The sequence below is a fragment of the Colias croceus genome, chromosome 5 (assembly GCF_905220415.1).
Source record: "Colias croceus chromosome 5, ilColCroc2.1".
In the NCBI taxonomy this organism is placed as follows: Eukaryota; Metazoa; Arthropoda; class Insecta; order Lepidoptera; family Pieridae; genus Colias; species Colias croceus.
In genome coordinates this window covers 4,526,054-4,548,475 of record NC_059541.1, presented here as the reverse complement: position 1 = coordinate 4,548,475, position 22,422 = coordinate 4,526,054, and the positions used below count along the sequence as shown (strand labels likewise).

General features: G+C 33.7%; 1 protein-coding gene across 1 annotated transcript; it reads left to right on the top strand.

Annotated features, from left to right (window-relative positions):
- Nucleotides 1-9,127: 9,127 nt before the first annotated feature.
- On the top strand, nucleotides 9,128-11,657 carry LOC123691727 (achaete-scute complex protein T3-like). The gene is made up of 2 exons (XM_045636266.1): nucleotides 9,128-9,768; nucleotides 10,999-11,657. Exon 1 carries the CDS (start codon nucleotides 9,184-9,186, stop codon nucleotides 9,760-9,762), a length of 579 nt encoding a protein of 192 aa, XP_045492222.1. The 5' UTR covers nucleotides 9,128-9,183; the 3' UTR covers nucleotides 9,763-9,768; nucleotides 10,999-11,657.
- Nucleotides 11,658-22,422: the final 10,765 nt, after the last annotated feature.

Below are 22,422 nucleotides of genomic sequence, written 5' to 3'. Positions count from 1 at the left end.
TATTACGGTTAACAAACTATTGATAAAACCATGTCAAGTGTAATTTTTAACCACATACAGGGCATGTCTATGAGTACTTTTGTTTATACAAACTGACAGATAGTGCACACAGCATTAACTGCCTGTCAAATAAACCACCAATTAACCTCAAATTAGTCGCTTAAATAAATTTGAAAAGTTTATACTTTCATGTCCAACATGTCGACTAGCAGGGCATGCGACATGCGTGATTTACTATAAAGTACCTAAATATAATAGTATGCAGAAAAAAGATGTAAAATCCTAAACATTAATACTTACAATTATAGAACTAAAAAAAATGTGTGCGTGTAGGTACTAGTAAGAAGTAAAACTTCTTTATGACCTTATTTTTCAAAAAATAATTTACTATATGCAACGTTACAGAAATACGTCGAATCACGCGTGGTAGGGATAATATGAAAAAGATGGCGCGTAACGGAAAAATATCACGCGTAACGGAAAAATGTTAGGTACACTAAATTTTTTTCCAACCCCGATAAAGAAGTTTCACTTCAAAAACTTATTTTAAAACTGTAAACTACACATAAATTACTTTAAATCAATAATAAACGTCACAACACTCTGTTCATTAAAAGTACAAACATGAGCGAGTTCGATAAAAACATCTAATTACAAAACAAATCACGTAAAAAAGGAAGATGCTACCAACCGCCGAGAACAATAAAAATCTGGCGCCAACTCGACACAGATTATCACACGTTCAACATAATGACAGTGAAATTATTACTACGTGACAATTCCATCGCTTTTGTTTTTTTTTTTTTTAGCCAAAAGTAAAAGTTCCGACCCTGATTCCTAAGGATCATGCGTATTCGGAAGCTAATTTGAACGTGTGTTTCGAATTTCAATTGCAATCCTCGTTTATGAATGGTCCTTCTTAGTAGGCAAATAAGATGCATAAATCTGAATGGAATCCAAGTTGTAAGGATCAGGGACAGAATTTTGATAAAAACGAAATGAACGTTGTTAGCTTTTTTTAACATAATTTGCTAGAGGTTAAGTAAATACTCATCTGAGCACATCAAAAATGTATTCTTTTTATAATAGGTAGGTATACAAGAACGCACTTTTAGACGGTTAGGTACCATAAAATGATAAACCGACTTTGTTGTAAGTTTTAAATATAAGGTTTCAAACCTCAAGATAAAATTGAACGAGGTTTATATTACACACTGGGCAGTAGGCACTACTAAAGATGAAATAATAAATCTGTAGAATGTTATTAATAACCTTATCGAATAACATGATCTTAAACGAATCTACAATATCAAAAATTTGCATAGTACCAATAGGTGAGAGTACGATAAATCCTTGTTCGTGTAAGTAAATTAGCCACCCAGACTAGTGTTTAAATTTCACAAATAAGATAATACGAATCATTTAAAAATATCAAGTATGAATAAATTAATGCGAAGACAGCGACAGGTATTTATAGTCTGGCGAGAACATTGTATCGTGTGGCTGGTGAGCATGATCCTAAGTGTAATTGTTTTTGCAGCATATTTTAATAATTTCTCAACGGAATGATGTTAATATTGCTTTTGAAAGTACCTAATACATGTTAACCATGTTGGATTTTCAAAACATATGCTATAGTTCAAGTCAAATATGTCTACTTAATATATAAATTGTTATATAACAACGTTATGATACCTATCAGCTAAGTATATTACGTATGCCGCGCTATGCGACTTCAAAAGTTCTCGTACCTATGCCTACTCTGATTCATGTAAGTATCAAACAGTATTAGAATTTAAATATTTCTAATAGGAAACAGCAACTAAAATTTAGTTACCTAGGTATATCCTATAAGAAAAAAGAGAAAAGGATTAAAAGAGCAACTGAAAATGGAGAAAGAAAAATGGAGAAAGAAAAAATGTGTATAACGTAGATATAAAAATAGTCTTAAAAATGATTGTAACTTGTTTGTAGAAAATAAATGGGCTTTTTATTTTATTTTTATTTATTTTATTTTATCCTATAAGAAACCTTACTTACCACTTACCAGTCCCCTTTGAAATTATCAGTGAACTAATAAGATCAACAAATCGTATCTAACAAGCATTACTTATTGGAAAAGGCGATTTATCATTACAAGTCTTATAAGTTCGTTTTCACACTAGTTAATTGGAATCGTATAGGGCGTGTCCTATTGACGGAACGTACATCATATTAAATGTGTTCAATATGACAATAATTTACTGTGTATTAACTACTAACATAGACAAATTACTGCAATTATAAATTATTTATTGTATCGATTTTATCTCCAAATTTTAATAACAAGATCATCTGTTTAGGCAAAACTGAATAGAATTTATTGGATATTAAAAATAACCACGGTAGATTATTTTAAATTCCTATTAAAAATTGTAGTAAAATGTTAATAGGTTTTATGTTACGAAAATTCATAAATCTATATCACGTCCAAATCGGAATACATACGACAAATCTACAAATAGGTAGAGTGCGTCGTACTAGTTCGTAATAAATTCGAAAGTCGGAACGAGCCAACCGCGACTCGTTCTATGAGTGTTTGCAAATATCTATGCGTATCTAACTAGAACCTGCGGCCGTGATTGGAGGCTCGAGTAGGTATACAGGCTTCACGTCGCCAATCGCGCGCTTGCAAACAACAATAGGCTGGTTTAGAATTAGTGAAAGCCTCACGAAGTAAAACGCTTATGAGAATGTCATCATTAGTCTTGAGCGTCGTTTTTAGGTGCTCTTAAAAATCTTATTTGAGATTGAAATTGTTATAGGGTAATTGCGCTGGTTTGCCGTCCAGCTTCTGTTTTCGTCCATTTGACTGACCTGCTACAATCACGTGCGTAAAACTTGAATACAAACCTACCTTCCCGCGCAAGTTTGCACTTTTTACGGTCCATAATGTTTAAGCAACAGTACTATCAACATTAAAATTTGATTTGACAAGAAGAGAGTTCAAAAAATTAACGTAAAAGTGGCCGCTTCGCATACGTGCCTTGCAGATGTCATCGCGCGAGAGAAAAATTTGCCGGCGAGAAAAGTTCATGGTAAGGTAAATCACTGTTTTAGCTAGTTTACGTAATGTTTTTGGTACGTATGTTTATTTATAAGCATAATAAACGCAATTATAAGTGTTTATCATACATTTTTATAATACTCTTCGAAATATTAAGTGGACGGATACTAGGTTACCAAATTCTCAAAATATTTGGTTTTCGTCCAAGTGGACGGAAACTCAAACAGCTACGTGAATATTTGATAGGGTCATTTTACTTTATCGGACCTTTAAAATACTGAATAGTTTCTCCCGAAGTGATCTTTATTGCTATTAGTTTAGTTTTTTTGGTTTCCGTCCACTGCTATGTCAGTGCTGCCAAAATAAAAAAATATTTAAAGAAGTGGACGAAAACTAAATTTAGCTTTAAATGTTTTAGTTTTCGTCCATGAATGAGTATTGGAGTATCCAAAAATTAAATATAGCCATTCTTTTGCATTACTTTTCGTCTATTTTTACGTATTGAAAAGTTTTCTATTCAGTATCTTCCTTATAAATAATTGGTGAGGGCCAGAGTGTTGTAGGTACCTAATATTGTCATTCATTCAGTCATGTATCATTCTCCTTATGTGAAGTAGAGTCAATTATTCGTAGCATAAATGGGGGTAGGTCAGACATAATACACTGTATTTTTCTTGATTATCATTCACTTGAGTATCATCTTTTATTCTAGGTCTGTTTTGCCAATGCAGTATTTTTTTATTATACTTACTCTTACTCAACGTATCCTCAGAAAGATCTTATTGTTTTTAGATGGCCTCGAAGGAGTCTAAGAAATCTAGAAAAAAAAGACGCTGCGTACACTGAAGATTCTGTAGCTAAAACTTATTATTATGGCTGTGTGTTTATAGTACGTTTCATTTGATAAACAAAGTATTAGAATGAAAATTTTTGTTGTTAGAATGAATATTTCTGTTTTTTGATGTTATTTCTTAGTCCTGTAATTATTACTTGTTTCATTTACATTGTAAGGAACGCATTCCTTTCTTTATTACGAATGATTATACAGTCATCACTAACGCCTAGGTATAAGGACTGCCAAGTGCTACATAGATCTCAGTGTTGACTAGTTATATTGATTATTATTAGTAAAACCACAAGTAAAACTAAACCTGGGTAGTGAAAAATTGTAATGTTAATTAAATAAACGTATATATTTACCTGTAATTGATTTTTAACTTAATAGTTGACCTACCCTCCTTTTTCTACACGGTGGTCGAAAACTAGCTTACACTAGGACGAAAACCAGTTTTTTTGGACGAAAACTAGCATTTACCCTACTTTTGCAGAAAATAATTTAAATAAAAAGATACATCAAAATGATTTATTTTCCCTTAATATTATCTTAAAGAAGACTATATAAGGACTTAAAAAAAAAATTATATGTTTAAGGAAGGGTGCTCCAAAATATTTATTTCGTATCACAAAGTTGGCAACTCCTATAATTGGACGAAAACCAGCGCAATGACCCTACATAGTAGGTAGGTCCTATAAGAATGATTATTTTTTCTTATTAGTATTTTATCAGATTGAGGTCAAAGTTATGAAAACACAGTTCTAATCCCAAACGGCTAATTGGAAATCGGTTAAAATCGTAGTTCACTGAATTTATGCTTCCCTTATTACACAAAAGCGATAAATTTGCTTCGACATGTTTATGTAATTAAATCAAAAATTTCATTTTCGTAATCGGTAGGTGTAGCGGCTCTAGAGATTTGGTAAAATTAATTTATTGCGTTGTTTATAATCAGTAGCCGTTTGGATCGAACCGGTGACAGTCGTAAACTGGTCTATCATAGAAAGTTGGTAAATTTCGTGCACCTGTTTTTAACAACAGCTACACTAATTACTACTAATAAGATTCCAATGAATTAAAAGGGCACTGCGAATGAAATTTTCCAGCTTCAGAATGAAATGGTCGATGTATTTATGTCACCGGTTTGGGGTTTTGTACATGAGTCGAGAGTATTTATTGCATTAGGTTAATTGAAGTTGCACCTTAATCACGATTAATTTTTATGTCCTCTAATTCAAGAATCAGTGGCTTGAATAAAGCCCGGAGTTACATACAAGAAATCGATTTGGACTCTAATGAGGACGTCGTAAAGCAATTAATTTTAATTGTAATGACAGGTTAAATTAATCTCTAAGTACTGGAGCACTACCGCTCTTATAACCCGAATGACGAAGATGCCAGTTATATTACCTAAGTTATTGGCATTATATTTATTGGTGCATATAAATAATAGTTTTGTAGATATCACCACACTTTCATAGAGTGTGAATAGTTATAAATGATGCGAAAACAAAAATTCACGAGTGTTAATATGACTGCTAACATTTTGCTTCCCAATAGAAAATAACTCAATAGCAAGAATTTCTATGTACTAACGTTTTGACTTTTAGGAGATAATATAAAGGTTTGTTGCTATTGTACGTAATTACGCTTAACAAAAGAACAAATCAATTATTTCACCCATGCCGTTTATTATGCTGTCCTTTGTACGGTAATAAATTAACAGCTTAATAAAATAATAAAATTAATTATACGCGAAAGGGCTTGTTTGCGGATTTCAAAGATACTCTCCCGATGCTGGAATGCTATTTGTTTGATAAATGAATAATAAGGAATTAAAATAAAAGCAGAAGGTTTATCCCGCGAGTTCGTACAGCCGATAAATAAAATTGCCACAGTGTTCACTACCCAACTATTTGAAGTACAGTCCCATTGAAATTTATTGCCTCAATTAACATAAAAAGTAAAATCATAGTACTTAGCAAGACCAGAGAAAGTTTCATGGACTTAAGGACGATAGGTGGTTACTATATGGGTATAACTATATACGTAACCTACCTAATACTTGGTGGTAGGAATATATCATTCTTAAGTGTAATTATTATTTTGCTTGTTGTGTATGAAAACTATGTCGTTCAAAGTGAAATAAAATAAAATAGAAATTATAATGAAACATTGATATATTTTTTAATTTATTAATTATTATAAATTCATAAAAGACATTGCAAAACTTAACTGTGGTTTGATGGTTAACATTAGCACGTTTAATATAAAATAATATCGAAAAGGTCAAGGCGCTCTGTCGTATTTAAAGTAATAAATTATTTTAAAGATAAATTAGCATAATACATACAATTAGAGCATCAATTTGTCGTTGATTTGAGTGCTCTAGAAACACCGACGCGCCTCGGGCGTTGTGCTCCCGACTGTCCACAGAGCGACGTGTTCGCGTGCGTGGTCCACGGCTATTAGCCGCGTCTACCATCTCGCAGCTCGCTACTCCTAGTCCGCATCCTATAAATTACGCGAATTATACTCTTTAACTGCGAATGCAACCACGTGATATATTGAGGTATTGCAATTATGTAGTTTGTGTCAGCGAACGCAAAATTACACATCAGACTACTGCTCATTCACTAATGCCCATATAGATAAAGACACATATTTTTATTTGTGTTTGTGGTAAATGATAGCCTATGAGGCCACTAGAAGTTATTGCGGCAACTAAGCGTTATTTAGAGGACAACAGCTCGCAAGACGTTTGTTTCCATGACAATCAGGATCCGTCTTTGTCGCTTGTCGCCATTTTATCATTTGTAAGACTCGTATCTCGTGACTTTAACAAAATATTTTTGATATCACAGTACGCAAAATGTAAGCTTTGCGGTTAATTTTATAAAGTCGCTTGACGTTGATAAAATTTTAACAGGCTTCAAAGAACGGTAACGTATGACACTGCGAAAGCTATATGGTTATTATGGATATCAATAAATTTAGCAAAAGACATCGTAATTACAATGAAGGTATGCTGATATTATGCGTAAAAATGAAAGAGTGCCGATATCAGTGGCCCGCTGTACATGTTCCATTAAGTTGTAAATTTTATTAATTATGATTTGACGCTTATAGTCTCCGAGAAGAAAAAATAAAAATAATGTTGATAATTGACTTTTAAACAACCTGTTATCAACCTGCATTTTTCTCTAGACTTTAATTATTGAAATTGAAAAAAAAAAACAATCTAATTTAATAACTTAACTGCTAACCTTACCTTGTCTTCCAGAAAAAAACAACAATTCAAGCTAAGCGCCATCTATTAAAGTTTAACGGAACTAATTATGGGGTTGAAACATTTTATCGATTTTAGTTCCCGCGACTTAAGGGTAGTCATAGATGGCGTGAGTAGACAAGGGTTGGGGAAATGTGACAATCAAAAAACGTTGTCGTTTTCAGTCTCTTAGTGGTTTTAGTTATATATTAGTTATATAGATTTGTGGTCTAAAAATATGTTCTTTTTTGACAAGTATTTGAATTATGAATTACCTACCTATATCATCATACATACATACCTAAGAAATAAATATTAGCTATTAGGTAATATTCGGAAAGAGCGGAAAATATTGATATCCACATTAGTAAATATACGATTTCATTATTCAAAATAATAATATTTACGTAAATAAACAAAATGAGCACAAACTATGACGTCACGCACGGTAGCACGCGCTATGCTGTGTCGCGCGACGCTACACCTGCCGATAACTTGACGCCACCGCATGTGCGCTGTGTGACCGAGACGAATACCCAATCTCTAAAAATATTTTTTTTTTATTCGGTATTCGCCTTAATACGGCTTCTTCGATATTCATAATTTACAAAAGTTTATTGCATAGCATTATATTGGCACAAAATAGTGAATTATGTTACTTAGTAGGTACTTACTGAATTTAGCAGAGATGATCTCTTGTTGTTGAGATTTTCATTAAATATTGCCTAAGCTTTTGATTTTGGTTTAGCGTACATTTTTATTAAGTAGGTACATAGGTAATTGTACCTAGTTACCGTTAGAGTGATATTTTTATTATTTTTTATTGATAGTAGGTACCTAAATTTGTAATAAGCATCCATGACTATTTTCCATTATATGTACCTATAAACTATAACGTTAAAATTTACAAACTATAAGCAAATGTTTTTCTAAATTAGAAAACTTGTCTTGCTCTACAAGTCCATTTTTTTCAATTACTAATTACTATACCTACTTACGATTACGTTATTAAACAAAACGATACATAGTTATTAGTTAAATCATAAAAAAGAGCGGGTCATTAATTTAGCAATATTCATATAACTACATAGGTCACGCATTGTGATTTGTGATGGAATTAATCCTATAAAGGCAGAAAATTCCAAGTGCATTAGTTACTTGTAATGCAAATATTTTTAGAGATTATATCAAAAGACGATAATTAATTGTAGATGTGTATGAATACATGCCTTTTTGTCTGATAAAAATAAATAACAACTTATTTCTTCATACAACTTATCTGTATTTATAGCACTTAATTATTTTTTGAATAAATGCAACAGAACGGAGAACCATTAAATAATATGATATAAAATAAAAACAGCTTACAAATTTAAATATTGCTCTAATTGCGTATCGAAACTCTTATTACTCCTCTCGTAACATATTAGTGCATGCAAAAATATCGATAATAGTAGCACCATCAACAACCTGCACGCACCTGTCTTAGGCGCGTAGGCGCAACCCTTATAATTAGCCCTTTCACGGGAACAAATGTATTACGACATGTAGAGACCAATTACACAAAAAGTAAAATTGTTTTTTTAGATTCCCTATCTACAAGGATTGTAAAAGTTTATATTTCTCGTCAATAAAACAAAAGCTCCAAAACGTTAATAGCACAATATAGCTCAAACGCGTTTACAGCGTCTATTCTGCCTAACGACTTCTAAATAGATACGAGGTCTCGTCTGCCGAACAAGGCAACGGACAGGATAATTATGCGTAACAACGTGCAACAATAGCGGCGCGAGCTCACTGGCTCTATGGCATAATAAGTGCCGGCGTATTTTGATCAGTGCGCAACAAGTAGCCGAGCGGCGAGTCGCGGGGAGGGACGGCCCGTGCGAGTGCGCGTGCGAGGCGCGCGCCCCACCTCTGCCTGCGCGCGCGCTACTTAGAGTCGGGGGTGCGAGCCACCTCCGCCAATCCACCGACAACCTTCGCGGCACGCACACGTGCGCTCGACTTAACCTACACTCGAATTGTAACGCGATGCCGATGGCTACGATACACGCTTACCAAAATCTTGGTGTTAATCAAAAACTTACACAGCTTCAAAATCAGCCGCCCAGACGTCTGGCCCCGGCGCCTGATGCGGGGCGATGCAAGAAGCGATCGTACCTGCACCAGACGTATCCAGCTCAACCTGCTTCAGTAGCCCGCAGGAACGCCAGAGAAAGGAACAGAGTGAAACAAGTAAACAATGGATTTGCTGCCCTCCGTCAACACATTCCATCAGCTGTTACCGCCGCGCTCGCTGGTGGCAGGGGATCTTCAAGAAAACTAAGTAAAGTTGATACTTTACGATTAGCTGTTGAATACATTAAAAGTCTGAAACGGTTACTAGATGAAAGCGAAGAAGGCTGTTCCGAAACGCAAATGAGTTTAGGATTAAATACAAGTGGACCTCAAACTCCCCCGTCATCTGAAGAATCTCACTCACCTGCTCCATCTCTTTTATCGGAAAGCTCCGCAAGTGCCAATTGTCATGAAGTTTACGATTCCTACGAGCCCATGAGTCCTGAAGATGAAGAGCTTCTTGATGTTATATCGTGGTGGCAACAACAGTGAACTGAGGTAAGCATTTCAAAAATTTATGTCCAAAATTGTACTAGTTCAAGTTAATTTTAATGTATTAGATTATTTTAAAAGTAAAGAAGTCATTTAAAAGCATTCATTAAAACTTTTATAAATTAATTGTCTATCGGGTAAAATTAAACGAACTTAATAATTAGTTTATTTAAAGCTACAAGGCCTTGAAATTTAAAAGTTCTTATCAGTTTATTTACATTTTTGTCTCGGTTTTGTTGACATTTGTTATCAGCGCACGAATTTTTATAATGACGTACATTCAAGTCCCAGTATCCTTAAATTGACGGTCCCCCAGGTATACGAATTTTTTATTAGCTATAAACTCGCCGACTAAGCTTTTTGCTCTATTCGTTAGTCACGGTTACCTACCGGGTCAGGTCTGTTCTTTTATATTGCACAAATTCAATGGAGATTTTGGGATCGTTCTACCTTACGAGCCAAAAAGTAAACACATATATCTATTATGTTTGCACAGTGAACCATTGCCGAATACCTTTATCTATTCACGGTGGAATCACATCAACACAATAGTCTGTCTCCTACAAAGAGCATCTTAAAATATGACATATTTAAATCCTAAAGCTATTTCAAAAGTTTTTCTGCGATACAAATATTATTTTGTGTATGTTTCTAAGTTCAAATTAATTTTAATGCTCCAAACAATACCCGCATATGTCCGTAATTTCAATGAGCGAATAGCAATTACTTCTAACAACCTTGTGGTTTGCCCCGCATGTAGTGGGAAAATTGCATATAAAAAGTAGTGTATTCTAATAACGAGTTGTCGCATGAGATTGCTCTGATTTGTAACAAGTGGAAACAGGTTTTGTTGCATTTCGTATTTTGCCGATTTATCTTAAATCAATAAGGAGCATCCGGTCAATATAAGCCGGCTCTTATTAGTTGGCCATATGACTCGATCGGAACTCATAAAATACGGTAGCGCCACGAAATTAAAACTCGCAAAAAATTCATCACCCTGCTGTTGCCACTTAATTTCTTGTACCGGAAGACGAAATCTCGAGAGGAAATATAGGGACGGTGGAAGCACACGTGTTACAATATTTGCTAAGCTCTAAGCAAACATCTGGTGATAAACCAGTTTAGTTAGATTTAATGTGAATTGAAGATATCATTGGTAGAGTGTCCCGCGTTTTTGCTTTTTTAGATTTTGATTTTGAACTTTATTATTAACGTCGCCTTTCCTTTTTCCAGGTACCGAGTTGACGGTGATCAAAGTAAAGGCATTAAGCCGCGTATTGGTTGTGAAAAAATGATGACTTCAAGAAGAGCCCGAGCGATGGAGCGCAAGGGACTCTGAGTGAACCTCTAATTAAGCGCAATCAGTGTATTCCTAATGAGAGGGGATAATGGTAGACTATAACGATCCCATCGATGCATTCCGCCGAGCGAACGAACGACTGAAGACTCCGCTTACATTTCATACGTGTATGGAATTGCAGCACTAAGACTGAAATATTCATTGTTCCATAGAAGCATTTAGATTAATTGTAAGAGACTTAATAAACGCTGTGCCTTTAGCTAGCCTTAGAGTAACTTCCAGTAGAATTTAGTTTTACATAGTTATGTTTGTATATTGTTTTCTAGTCATTAGTGTTAAGTATATTATATTGTACAGAATCTATTGAAATGATAACAAATTATTTGTTGAAATAAACAACTATGCCTTTTTGGCTAAAACTATTTGGAAGTTTTCATTAAACCCGGAATAGTTGTAAAGCTATTTGACAGTGTTAAATAAGTAAACTTAGTACCTATAAAAGATTCCTAATAATATAAGTTTTAATAGTTGTTATATATTGAAATATTTCACCTGAAATTAACTACTATATTTAAATAAATTTTTAATAAACGATGCAACTCTTTTATTTTTGAAATCTTATTTTTCCATAAATTACATCTTATTATTTTGAAAAATATCTTGATACCTGCAAGAAAGCTCTCAATAAACAACTTCAAAACCTGCCCCCCTAGCCAAGTGGCTTTCTGTTAGCGTAGCGTTCAATAGAATAGACTACGAATGTATGAGATTGACGTAAGCTGTAGATAACGTATCAAAAATATTAGTAAACTAGATACCTTAGTTTAAATACATCGAATTTGGAAAATAAAGCAGAAACTCATCTACAGGCATAAGCCTGTAGGAAGATTAAATTTATACAGAAAGTGACATTTAATAGTGCACTTCACATTGAATCTTGAAACCTATTGATGCTGAACTTTATAAAAGTTGATAGGTAGAGAATATTATAAATGTAAATATACTTTAGATTCTAAATAGTTATTTCATTTCACTATCAAGCCATATCACTTCAACCCTGCTGATAGTTTTATTGGAATTTTGAAATGAAAATTGCCTTAACGTTGAACACATTGTGGTGGGGAAAAATCTATTAGGTTCGCTTCCAACGTCGCGTCATCGTCACGAATGTTATGATAAATTTTAACTACTAAAAGTCTGAGTTGTAAAATTTCTCTTAGTCCTGTGACTATATATATACTTATTAAGTATATATACTTATTTAGTCCCTGTGACTATAAAGAAATTAAATTCCACGAGACTAAGATTTCTATTGGACGGTAGACATGTGATGTAGTAGCGATTTACTTATCTGTGATAGGTATAAGGTAGATGATACTTCGTCCACGGAATATACCTACGATATTTATTTCCTTTCTCAAAAGAAAAGATTTCGAGAGCATCTTTTTGACTTCAGCTAAAGTGAAAAAATATATTTACTGATTTTGAGGTAATCTGGAATAAACAAGCCTATTATATTATATACAGAGTAGGTACTTATCTAATTTGTTTGACTTTATTTTAAAGCTCTTGTTTGAAAGCTGGATATTTGTGTTCAGATTATATAGAGACATGCACTTAACTAGCTCAATTTTAAATATACACAGGAAAAGGTAACACGTACCGTAATAAATGAAAGTAACAAAAGCTGGTTCACACGTGCTTCTGATCGGATTACATTGCGAATCGGTAATAATACGCGAAATATTTCAATACGAATCTGAACTCTTGATACAACTTTTAATTTGAACAAGACAATCTGTGTTTCAATGCTATTACTGCGCCCGAACCGCCCATGGACGTCGAATTGCAATAGTAATTTTTGATAATGGAGGGGAAGAACGCGATTATGGGTGGATATTTCCGACGGTATTAATTGTTTGAACTCGTTGTTTGAAACGAGAATTACTAGATGCGACGGAAGCATATGGAACACCTGTGGGACGAGAATATTCGCGAATAGTTTCGAAGGTACACGGTACAAACGGCCTCATTAATTCTCCTTATATTAATTGCTGGTTACTATGCGATGATGCATCCGCTTGCAATGAATCCACTTTTTGTGAACATCTCGTGAAATATGCAGCCAATTATTCGACGTGCAATGCTATTTATAATTGACGAGTTTTGACGAGAATGTTAGTGCATATGTAGAGCCTTTTATTTGTCATATGTAATATAACCGTGCAGTTTTTATTTCCAATTTTACAATTGATGTAGGTATTGTGGTAACTTTTGATTTGTGAGTTTAAGTTTCATTGTTTTTGTATACCTACTGCGAAGTTCCATACCTACTTGATATTAATTAAATTGTAGAAAAAAGGCATATTTCACTTAAAGTAATTCAGTATTTAATAATAAATGAAAAATTACTCCTTTATAATGAAGTTCACATTCCAAGACATTGTGATATGAATTTATGATGCCTTACTTAAAAGATCATGTAAAAATTAAATAATGCACATTTGGAGTAAACTAAGGAATGTCTAATATAATTGTGCAAATAATGTAACGTACAAAAATCTAACAAATACGACATCTCACAATATAATATGTAGTAAGGATGCACATAATATTTGATAAATAAATATTACAATTTAACAATTAATAATTGAAATGTTAATATTAAATATTTATTACTCTGTGCCAATATCTATCTGAATTCTGACATTACTAGATATGTGCGCGCGCGGTGGACCGTTCGGCCGAGCTCGGGCGGCTCCGCGCGCGCCCGGCACGCGACCGTCGCACGACCCGTCGCACGCAGCTGCTGACCGCTTGCGCAGAACCGATTGCTTTCCGAACGAAATGCGCATGTAATTAACTTCGCCTGCGACTGTAATTTGAGTTGGTGTCATTTTTTATTTAGCGACCAAAATAATGGTTAGGGTTTGAAGATTTAATGGTTTAATAGAACTTGATTTTGGTTTTTTTTTTTCGAATTGGAAACTACGTTTTCCTGTAAAGTTTGTTTGTAAAATTTAGACTGCAAAGTTCATAAAAGCTTTGACTTCAGTTTTCAAAATCAGCCGATGAGGAAATTTTATATCATTTTGTGAACAATAATTATAGGTACCTAAATCAACCATGGTGAATTTTTTGTATCGGTAATACCTACATCTTACTATCAATCGTTAGCAAAATATATATCTACAATAGAAATGGGCATCTCTAGTTACCTACCTTAAATAAAAATTAGTAAACTATGTAACCAACTTTGCATACCTATAGGCTATAACTATAACCACTTCACTAAACTCACCTTTAAAATTGCTTGCAAACATCGTGTGCCAACTTGAACACAAACACGAAACCAATTTAGGTTATTACTTATTCCTGCAGTGCGCCTGCGACCTTGACTCAAAATGTACCGACCATTAAGCGTGTGACCCAAATATAAGGCACACGCACGCAGTTATTTTTGTTTCGAACAAGTTCAAGTGCCTTGACTATAACTGGCCGGAAAAACTGGAATTCCAACTAAAAAGTATAACGAACTATTTCTTACAATGTTATGAATATTGAAAACTACAAGTTCAACTTGTTTAGAGCTGACGCAGAAAGAATTTTAAATTGCATTTTCAATTATAAAGGAAATAGTTGTATGAAATATGTAGAAATATGTAGTTGTATGAACTTGATTCTTTAGGGACATTTTAGAATCAATGCCTTAATACATTAAGTACCTATTAAATACACAAATGAACCCTTTAAATAACAAAGTGTACCTTCAAGTATCTTTAGAGGCAATAACAATTTGCAAGTACCTAGTACCTATTATGGAAAGCCGTACACGCTCGAATTTATTAATTGTTCCTAGAATTTTTTTGTCCACAAAAACACAAGATATTGAACCGCAGACATTTTAGTTCATCAGCTGTTTCTCATAAATTGTCAAACCGCTATAAACTTCATTAATAGCCGTTAATGAATAGGGATCGGTTGCAGGTAGCGATCTTAAATACTTCAAATATCTTTTAAATTCTCGAATTTATCCTAAGGGTGCTCGTCACGACCTGACAGCGTCCTGTAAAACCTTCAATTGATTACCAATTAAACAAATTCTTTGGCCATTATTTAATTATATATTTAAGTCGCTCGTAAGGATCAAACGGCTTCCGTGTTATAAGAAATCTTTTTAAGTCAATTAAAGAAAGTATAACGGCGCATTCGTAAACATTTTTTAATACGAGACAAATTCAGAATAAAGAGCAGAAGAAAGTAGAAACATAAAATCACGTTTCCTTCAAATAATTTCATATCTCTACCATACCTATATATGTTATAAGAAGTTACATTCTTCTATATTAAGCCCTATATAGCGGTAATTCTACCAATAAAAAATAGCGCACCCGATCAGCAAATAGCCTTATCAATACAAATCTCCAATACATCCTCACGCAACTTATCGGCTTTCCTCAAAGGGGCTTCGTGTCGCGCTATTCAAATAATTAGGGCTCGTCAGACCGCTGCAGATGGAATTAACCACATAAAGTCGTGCGTATCGTCCCCGATCGTCCGTGATATATCCAATCCGCAACAAGATCACTTATAATTCCGGAAAACCTTTATAGAAATCAAATTGACGTCTGTTACGTACCGTAAATTCACTCCGGAGTTGGTCAAAGTTATTTTGATTAGTCGACTTTTTCTTGATGATAATGTTGCAATGTTGCAGGTACGTTATTTAAAAGTAAAGTGAAAATGTAAGTTGAGGCGGTTGTTCTTTGAGTTTTGTTGATTTCGTTTTTAATTTCTAGATAAGATAAATTTAACAAGTCGAAGTATCAACATAAATATGGATGGGTACTTCGATATGCTTATATATTTGGTGTATTTTTTTACACAAAAACACAACACATGGCCATGAAAACCAGACAATTGCGTTAAATTAAATTTAAATACTCGAATTAAACAGAGATGAGGTCGTCGACCGAACCAGGTGGTTTGACGAGTGACAGTAAATATTATAGACTTATCAATAAACGGAAGAAATTACGTTCCATTGGTGATAGCGATAATAGGCAGTATGGAACTGACCTCACATAATACGGCCTAGATTAAAGCATACTGAGGCGACAATGAGTTTAATTCCCTATCACTTTTCAAATAGCAGCTGTCAACGTGACTGACAAACTTATTATACAACTTAACTACTCGGTATTGTACAATGTAACTTCTAAATATTTGGTCTTTTCTACGGACTATTATATAAGTACTTTATGATGTTATTTAAATATGATGGCCATATAATAAATAAGGATTTAGACGTTTACGAGTATAACGACATGGAACGCGTAAGAATTTTAATTTGCAGCCATTTATAATCGGAGGTCTAAATATTTCCATATACATGCAAATTCAATGTTGTTATTTATGCCTTACTTCTGTATTACCTCATACATTTTACCAATTAATAAAATATTCTACATAATATCTTGATTTCATAACATTCATAGAAAGAAAAAGAAAGCACAACACTGTCAAAAACTCGATGCTTTTTAAAGTTTAATTATCAGAAGCCACAAAAATGACAATTATTTACTTTCAAAATGTGTGCGGGCCTCTGCCTCCAATAATCGGACTAATAAAGTGACTTAATCTATTAATTACAAGCTATTTAATTAACTGAAATCGTAACATATTTCCTCTAATTTGTAACTAATTAAAAGATGACTATAAACTAATCTCGGAAGACTCAATAAAACGCTTGTCCGGTGCGTCAGTCACTTGTTTCGCTCTAATGAAGGCTCGGTCAAAAAACCTCGACTCCGGTGGTCTGGTAGTGTCACGTCGTCCGCGTTACAGCCCATCCACTGCAAATGTAAATTAATTTAAAGGAATGAAAGTCTAAAGTCTGTTCGGTATTGTTCCTACACTGTGAACTATCTAAGATGGGAATTGATTCTCATTACTGCCGTTGATTGCGAACAGGAAAATGCTGAGTTTTATTTCGTGTTGTGTTGAATCCTATAACTATGTATATAACGTTTATTGCCGTTTAAATAATGTTATCATCATAGCCTTCTTCGATAATATAGATTGTTGAATAGTAATAATTACGGGTAAAATATAATAGTCTTCAAAATAATTCTAAACTACATACATTTACAAACAATGATGAAGAACTTTTTTCTATATGATCTATTTATTATCCAAATTGTTCCTTCTAAGCTAGTTATCCAAATTTTTCATAATATTGCTACCAAAAATATGTCACCAAGAAAGCTATTAACTTTATTCCGAAAATATTTTTATCGTTGAAAATTTTGTACCGACCGTGAAATAATAGGGGTATAAAATACAAAGTAACATTAATCAGGCATCTGCTTGTATTACTCAGTACTGAACTGTACTCTCCCAACCAGTACTTATTCCTTAAATCGTGTCATACACGCTTCTGGCTAATGACATGCTATCGAGTACCATTAGCATCACGGACCATCACTTTGTGCTTCATAATTTCCACGCTTTTGATTTAATGTGCAAACCGAAATTCGCTAATATCATGCCTTATGGGGCTCAATATCACGGTACTTCCTTTTATGGAGCGTTCAACGTTAATGGACCAATAAGTAATCATTAAGCTTCAAAATCTCATGGTTTTCGATAAAATCATCGATTACAAACTAAAATCAGTTACGCATAACAGGAAGTACTCTTGTAATTACGTAATCAAACGCTGCAACCGAGTAAATGAAAGACGCCGTCGACTGTCGACATGCGATGGATTGAATACTTTTTTAGTGTTAATCAGAACCATTACGTTTACAAATAGCTTTATAATCATAGAATCGAGACACATTTATTAGTCACTAACGAACCGATAAATTGATCAAAGAGAGATAACTGTTGAAAATAAGTTACATTACAAAAATATCAGACTACAAGCAATTTGTTACGTTGATATCAAAAAGGTAGCGCCACATACTACGCGCGGTTAACGTATTTTAATTTTAATCAGGATTAGGGATTTTCATTGCAATCATATTTAACTTCTTATAAAAGGAGAAATCTAAAATGGAGAAATACCACATCGTATTTCGAACTAATGTTCAGTATTTGTAATGATAGAAGAAGGTAACTATTGCTCATTAATAATTAATTAAACGATTAAGACAACTACTAGTATCGAAATGTTATAAGTGATTTAATATATTGCAATTGCGAATTTTAAATGAACAAAGGAATCCGTAAAATAGGTAGGTATTGAATACAAGCCATAGTTTTTTAAAGTTCTGAATCCTGTACGTGTCTCAGCTCTATTTGGTTATCTTCTAATAATAATATTATAGATATCTATATTATAGAATCGTTACGGATATCTTCTTATATCGAATCGTATTCAATAATATTTTGAGAAATTTTAATTCAAGCGAATTTAAAAGCAAAAAGTGAATCGTACATTGCCGCAGAAAAAGTTGACTGAAACTTACCAGTAATTGCCGATGTCATTGACATTGACTCGATCAAAAGTCAAGCGCAGGTCATCGATTTGAGCGAACCGCATGAAATTTACCACAATTTTCTGTCTGAATGCACAGATCAGAGTAAAGCACGACTCAAATTGCTTCACTATGAAAATTGTAATGAAGATAATTGGATGTTATTTCGAAGAAACGTCATTGGGTTTTCCTGTGCCGTCAATTTTAATTCTAGATTTGAATCTGATAGATATTTTGATTCAGTTGTAACAAACAGATAAAAATCGAACTGTTTTTTAATACACAGATTAAGCATTGGAAGACTAGAGATTTAAAACTAAGCAAAAGCTCGCCTGTGTAAGCTTACTTGATTGCTCACCTGTGCGCGTGACCAAATTTATTGTTAAATTCGGACCTTAAATTAAATGGAGCTGTCTCTAATTTTTATTTTCACTTTAAGTACACACTGAATTTGGGCCCGAGGCATCGGTCGCGTTTATTTAATATCAACTCATTAGTATTCAATTCTGAGCTCATTATTCAGAATAATTGTAAACTTTCTCGTTCTTGTAATTCTGGGCGATGAGGGTTGCAAAAAGTAACAGCGTGTGCTGACTAAGATTTGTGTAAAATCACCCTCGCCGCAAGTATTATTTATATCAAAAACAGAAATTTACTGGCGCATCTCACGCAACCAATGAAACAGTAGTGCTTAAAGAGCATGGTAGAATGGTTTTAAATTGTTTAAAATTCATTAAAGGTAATTTGATATTCTTGTTACTGAAGGGTACATGCATACGAAGTAGCCATTAAAATAGATGCGACAATTATTACATTCATGCCGTGACATAGAGCTAATCGAAGTTTTATATGATTTATTAGTTCGTTATATTTTGCAACTGTTGTCATGATAAAATGTAAGAATATTATTACGTTTTTCCTTACTGTCTTGTTGCATGCGCGAATTATTTGTTTGGATGAATAAAAGCTCTTTTAATGCTAGAGTAAAAGATCAAGCTTAGCAAACAAAGATGTTTTATTCTCGTTATAATGTTGTATAATGAGATCATAATACGTATTAAAATACAATAGCAATTCGGTTACATTCCTGCGTTTTTTGTATAGGTAGTCGGCTTAGAGTAAAAAGTAATGATAGGTTGGCGGCGACGTCTTCATTACCTAATGAGGCGTGACCAATTGTAATGATTATAATTGTCGTTAGTATAATTCTGTCAGAAACCGTGACAAATTAAGGAAAGATAGTGGGTAATCATGCACGGTAGCAAATGCTCGGTAGCCGTAGAACGAATTTGAGATGAAAACGTGTTTTGAAAGTTACGTCAATTAAACCGTCTAAATAATTTCCGTGCTTTTTTGTCTACGTTTAAAATACTTACAGGAAAGTTGCAAATGTTAAACAGTTTTTACATCTTCCAGTTACTTATTTTAATAAGTATCATTATTATTTATGGGTTAAAACAATAAATAATAACATTGATTTCGCTAAGACAAAAACCTTAATTTCAATAATCGAAGAATACGTTACGTTCTACGTATTTAAAGTTCTAATAAATAACCATATTTTTGAATTAAGATGTTTAAACATTAATTCACGTCATTATATCGAATTGCTAAACCACAGTTTATTACAATAATAAAAGTATAAATACGCCACAATATCATTGATAAGCGTCGATAAATTGTGAGATTAGTAGAAATGTAGAAAAGCATGGTTTTGGTGGCCCCGGTGGTCGAACGGCAGCTCTGCCTGATGACGGTGACGAATCGCACCATAACCCGCCCACGGGCTATTACATAAATGGATTTATTATTAAACATATTAGAAAAATTTGAATTAACTACCTCCATTAAACGATGTTAACGGATTATTATACGATGTTAAATTTCTTAAGCGTCTCTAATAGTGATGTTGATCGACATTTTATGATTTAATATCGATCTCACTAACTTAACATTCATCATTTCGTGCCATTACACAGATCCCGCACATATCACCCATTATAAAATTCGGATTACCTTATTGCCGCTCCTCTTTTAATATATAATAATTAATATCACTAACCGGCAAATTGACTTCACTCTATTTCACGTGTAAGCGTAATTGGACGGGGAATGAAAAGCTCACTAATCGGAGAAGACTGCCGTCGCGGCGAGAAATATTGAGGGCCAGTAGTAAATTATTGAGTATAATTAAAACGAATATAATTGCGAGCAATATATTAGTTTAAGACGTACAAAGAGCGATGTAACGTTTAATTATACCATTATTTTTAATTCACTTCTGAGTGTATCTTAAAAAGCCAGCATCATGAAGTGACTCGGAGAGGAGAAGCGGTCACGCATGCGCTCACGATTAATTCAAGCCAATCAGGAGCATATTACACGCATTACGTCCACAAAGTAACGCTTGCTGGCTTTGTGATCTTTAAACGTTTTAAAATAATGATGATATCTAGTGGCTCGGTGTCGATGCGAGTTAGTGCCCATTATAGCACGTATTATGCAATGTCACTGTGCAGTAGTGAGCTTAATGACGTAAGTGCTATCCGCGGGCTACACTTCAGGGAATTTCTGTCTTTGTATAGATAGTTATATTGCATATTAAAATTTAGTAATACGATATATCGCTCTGAATAATTTTCACTAGGCAATGATATGTGATAGTTAATTATATTTTAACAAAAAACGTTAATGAGAGATTGTATTATAAAACTTTTTCTTAACCTGACCATAAGTGGGTAGAGCCATATATTATGTTCTCGGTCGTTTAATTTATAATAGTTCACTTAATTGTTCGCAAAAACTATCGGCACACTTTTTTAATTCTTATCTACGGTACTAAACTAATTCTAAATAAAAAAAGCTGCCACCAATGCGAACAAGTTAATTCCCTATTTACTATGTAAAGTCAACTCGCTAACGAACTTGTTACGTTTACTTACGGCTATCGCTTCGGACATCTTTATTGTAGTATTGAACACATTATGTTGTAGATACTATCTCGCCACGGAAGCTGTGATACTTTGATGCTCGCACAAACAACTCTTGTTGTATTCCTTTTTGATATTGATACGAATTGTTCTAGAAACAACTTTTCCATTCGCAGTCACAGTCGAACCGCATTGAAACTACTGAGTCGGATAATTGTTAAAACTATTTGTTTTTATTATGAGAACTTAATCAAAGGTCTTGTCGTTAAAGGCATAAAGGATAACTTTAGCCATAAAGTCGCGACGTGAGAACCGCCTCAACTGCAAGACAATTAATTATCGTAATTGTTTGTGAAAAATGAGAGTAATTTATCTCTCATCCTCGGCAATATACATTTACTTAATTTACGTTCAGGAGCCAAGGAGATTTTTAAACCTTTTCCCGCGAGAAACATGAATATAAATTATTATAAACGAATTTACATAAAACATACTCGGTTTCATACTATTCGCTCATATTGTGCTATTTTATTCGAAACTGTTTTATTTCTCACTTTGCAATGTAATGTAATCGTGTAATAAATTTTGCAATAATATTTGTAGCTATAAATTATGACCGGTAATATTCGCCTAGTATCTACACAGCAAATAGAAATTCCTTTTCGTATTCTAAGAAGATGAGCCTACCTTTTTGCCGTCGTATAATTTTATCTTTATTGATTTTCTCTAAACTATGAATATTCGACGTCAGCCGAAAATTAGCGGTGTGTTTGATTCACCAGGAAAATATCTCAGCAATATCCGTTCCAATTAAAATCGATAGTTTAAAACTAGACTGACAACATTTAACCGCATTAACTTTTCGGACTGTCCACCTGCTGGCTGTTATAAAACGAAACCGTTAAAATTGACAACCATTTCTACGTAGCTACGTGAAAATCTT

Coding starts and splice junctions, on each gene's coding strand:
- LOC123691727 (XM_045636266.1), top strand. CDS start 9,184: ATGCCGATGGCTACGATACACGCTTACCAAAATCTTGGTGTTAATCAA.